Below are 3,962 nucleotides of genomic sequence, written 5' to 3'. Positions count from 1 at the left end.
GGGCCCGGGCTGGATTCGAACCTGCCACTTTAGGTGTATGTGGCTGGCGTAGCCACTTGAGCCATAGGCGCCGAGCCTATTTTTTAAAAGTGTAAATTATGCCTAGAATTATTTATCAGTTAACAATTATCCAATAAGAGGCAGTCATGGTGGATCCTGCCTGTAATCCTAGCACTTTGGGCGTCTGGGGCAGGGGGACTGTTTGAGGCTAGTAGTTCAAGAGCAGTATGAGCAAGAGTGAGATACTTCATCTTAGCACAAAATAGAGAAATTAGCTCAGCATGATGGAGTGTGCCTGTAGTCCCAGCTATTCAGAAGGCTGAGGCAGGAGGATCACTTAAGCCCAGGAGTCTCCAGCTGTAATGAGCTATGATGATGCCACTGCACTCTGGCCCGGATGATAAGAGGGAAGAGCCAGTCTCAAAACAAAAAATAAAATTTATCCAGTAAGAAAGTTGTCTTTTAAAAGCAAATCATGATTAAATAAATCATTTAAACCTTTTTTTTTTTTTTTTTTTAAGACAGAGCCTCAAACTGTTCCCCTGGGTAGAGTGCTGTGGCATCACAGCTCACAGCAACCTCCAACTCCTGGGCTCAAGCGACCGACCAGGAGAGGACCACAGGCGCCTGCCACAATGCCCGGCTATTTTTTGGTTGCAGCCGTCATTGTGTTTGGTGGGGCCGGGTTAGATTCAAACCTGCCACCTTAGGTGTATGTGGCTGGCGCCTTAGCCACTTGAGCCACAGGTGCTGAGCCATTTAAACCTTTTAAAACATCATTCATTTCTTCCTCCAAGGTATACTTAAAGCATATACTACTTTGTTTTGTATAAAAACTGCCAGCTAAATACACTTAACCTCCTTAGCTGTTCAGTAGGAGAACCCTAACATCGTATATTATCTGTGGCAGGCATGCCAGATAAAACCTTAGGATGCCCTTCCTCCCAGTCTCCACACACAAAAGCATAGCCAGGAGTGGGTGGGAGGGAATGGCAGTGGTAAACAGAGGATACAGACATATAAACATCTGGTAATTCTGATATAAACTATCTTTCTCCTACCTCCACTCTCCCAATTTGAGATTCAAAAGGCTTCTACCAACTGCCCTTCGGAGATAATCTGACTATGGAAGTCCATGTAAGCTGGCCTATTCTCATAGCCACCACGGACAATTGCATATTAGAGATAAACAGCCCAGCATTCCACAAATTCTGCCTAATTTATTAAAACCAAAGTAACACCCCCCAGATGTGGAAGGAAATGCAGTTTAAACCAGTGTTCTTGCCATACTACAGAAGTCCTCTAATCACCTAGTATACATACTCCATTCTAATGCCAGCAGATGGTATGGGCCCGGCCCAGTAATCAGGAGACCACTGTTCCAACAGATAAGACCTTCTCATTGACTTCCAGTCTTTTTTTTCTTTTTGAGACAAAGTCTCAAGCTGCTGCCCTAGGTAGAGTGCTGTAGTGTCATAGCTCACAGCAACCTCCAACTCTTGGGCTTAAGTGATCCTATTGCCTCAGTTTTTCTATTTTTAGTAGAGACAGGATCTTGCTTTTTGCTCAGGGTGGTCTCAAACTCCTGAGCTCAAGCATTCCACCTGCTTCAGCCGCCCAGTGTACTAGAATTATAGGTATGAGCCACCATGCTCGGCCAACTTCAACTCTTCTAATGTTGCTATATTTACCAAGAGTCAAAACATTAATAAATCTTTTTTTTTTTTTTTTGAGACAGAGCCTCACTTTGCCATCCTTGGTAGAGTGCTGACATAGCTCACAGCAACCTCAAACTCTTGGGCTCAAGTGATTCTCTTGCCTCAGCTTCCCAAATAGATGGGACTACAGGCATCCACCACAATGCCCAGCTATTTTAAGAGATTGGGGGGGGGGTGTTCTCACTGTAGCTCAGGCTGGTCTCAAACTTGTGAGCTCAAGTGATGTCACCTCAGCCTCCCAGAGTGTTGGAATTAACAGGCATGAGCTACACCCAGCCCTACAAATGGTTTTTGGAGCTTTAACTTTTTTTTTTTGGAGACAGAGTCTCAAGCTGTTGCCCTGGTAGAATGCTGTGGCATCACAGCTCATAGCAACCTCAAACTCTTGAGCCTGAGCTATTCTCTTGCCTCAGCCTCCCAAGTAGCTGGGACTACCAGCAATTTTTTCGTTGAAGTTGTCATTGTTGTTTTAGCTGGCTCGGGCTGGGTTTGAACCCAGCAGCTTTTGATGTATGTGGCCCGTGCCCTACCTACTAGCTATGGGTGTAAACTTTTTTTCTAAATGGTTACAAAACAGAAGATTATATATTTACTGAGGGTAAAGGGAATGATGTCCTGTATGTTTCCAAATACTTTTTGTTTTCCATGTAATAATAAGTGTGTGGGTGGGGGGGGGAGATAGACTATAAAAAGATAAGCAAGCAGCACTCACCCCCTTATTGGCAGCAATGCAGCACTCAGCCAGCCTTAGCCAAAGGCGAGGATTTGCATGATAAACCTGAACAGCTTCAATCAGACACTCAAAGGCAGCAAGAGGCCTTCCAATGTGAAGAAGCTGAATTCCACAGTTATATAGCAACTCATATCTCTTATTGGTTAGTAACGTGCACATGGGTCTTCCTGAAAATTTTTTGCCTAATGATAAAAATCAGGTAAGAATTAGATTTAAAGCAATGGTTAACATTCAAAATATTTATTCTACTAAGTACTTAAATACTACCATGTTTATACCAATAACCCTGATTTGAAGTTGTCATAGCTCTCAGCAATGGTGGTCTCCATTCTCAACCCCACAAATATTCTCCAGAGTCATCTCAGTTGTCTGTGCTGGCAGGGCCAGAGATGTCTCTTCTCATTTGCCAGCTCCTCAGGCAACAATGTTCCAGGAAGGCAAAGATAAGACATAGGACCCACTCTCACTCTTTTGAACCTCATACCACTTTTCCACTTACAGACTTTCCAGTCTGTAAGAAGTTTCCACTTTTAAAAATTTTCAGTTTGGTTAACCATTTTATTGTCAGGTACTACAATTTATTCAATGTTTGACAATCCATAACTACAGGTGATTTAGAATATACATTTTTCATCAATTAAGTAGATTTTAATTATTTTAAAAAGCTAAACAATTCTTTCTTTCTTTCTTTTTTTTAAAGACAGAGTCTTAAAGCTATCATCCTGGATAGAATGCTATGGCATCATAGCTCACAGCAACCTCAAACCTGGGCTCCAGTGATCCTTTTGCTTCAGTTTTTTTATTTTTAGTAGAGACGGGGTCTCGCTTTTGCTCAGGCTGGTCTCGAACTCATGAGCTCAAGCAATCCACCCACCTCAGCCTCCCAGAGTGCTAGGATTACAGGCATGAACCACCGTGCCTGGCCTATAATTCTTGATGTTAAGCATTTCAGGTCAAGTATCTATATCATATGAATATTAAAGGATAAACTTCAGGAATTTGTAGCAATATCTACTAAAAAACTTTAGAGTCAAACTTGTTGAGCAGGATTAGTGTTAAATGTATGTAGATCTACATGGTATATATTTAAGTCATTCTTTTCTCAAACAGTAAAATATAAACTGTCCCCTAGCACTGGAATTACCTGGATCAGTGCTACCTGCACTGAGTTGAGCACAGACATTGTCATTCTCCTGCAGAGCCTTTTTAAAGTAGAAAATTCCCAAATTGTGCTTGCTCATGGCAAAATGGATACAACCAAGATTATTCCAGAACATGCATCTCAAACATTCACCTAAGGAAAACACAAGTAAATCTGTTTGCCAAAAATTTTTACTGCTGATGTTCCCCATATACGAATGAAGCTTAATTTAGTATGCATCAATTGCTTTCCATTCCACTTAGTCTCCAAAGAACAATTCAAAAAGCATTTGAAATTTAGGAAACATCTGAAGGAGTTTTAAACTTCTTTTAAAAATTTCTTTTGGCTCGGCGCCTATAGCTCAACCGGC

The 3,962-nt window shown here is 41.7% G+C and overlaps 1 protein-coding gene across 1 annotated transcript in view; it reads right to left on the bottom strand.

Moving 5' to 3' along the window:
* Window positions 1–3,962, bottom strand: part of CNOT10 (CCR4-NOT transcription complex subunit 10) — a 99,723-nt gene that overhangs the window by 47,278 nt on the left and 48,483 nt on the right. Inside the window, exons 9-10 of the mRNA XM_003781773.3 lie at window positions 3,596–3,745; window positions 2,431–2,633 (exon numbers count right to left, since the gene is read on the bottom strand). Of these exons, the coding sequence (XP_003781821.1) occupies window positions 2,431–2,633; window positions 3,596–3,745 (353 nt within the window). The remainder of the gene's footprint in view (window positions 1–2,430; window positions 2,634–3,595; window positions 3,746–3,962) is intronic.

The sequence above is a fragment of the Otolemur garnettii genome, unplaced genomic scaffold (assembly GCF_000181295.1).
Source record: "Otolemur garnettii isolate 467f Iridium unplaced genomic scaffold, OtoGar3 scaffold00002, whole genome shotgun sequence".
In the NCBI taxonomy this organism is placed as follows: Eukaryota; Metazoa; Chordata; class Mammalia; order Primates; family Galagidae; genus Otolemur; species Otolemur garnettii.
Note: the sequence above shows the minus strand (reverse complement) of the source record. Positions and strands in the feature narration are given on the sequence as shown.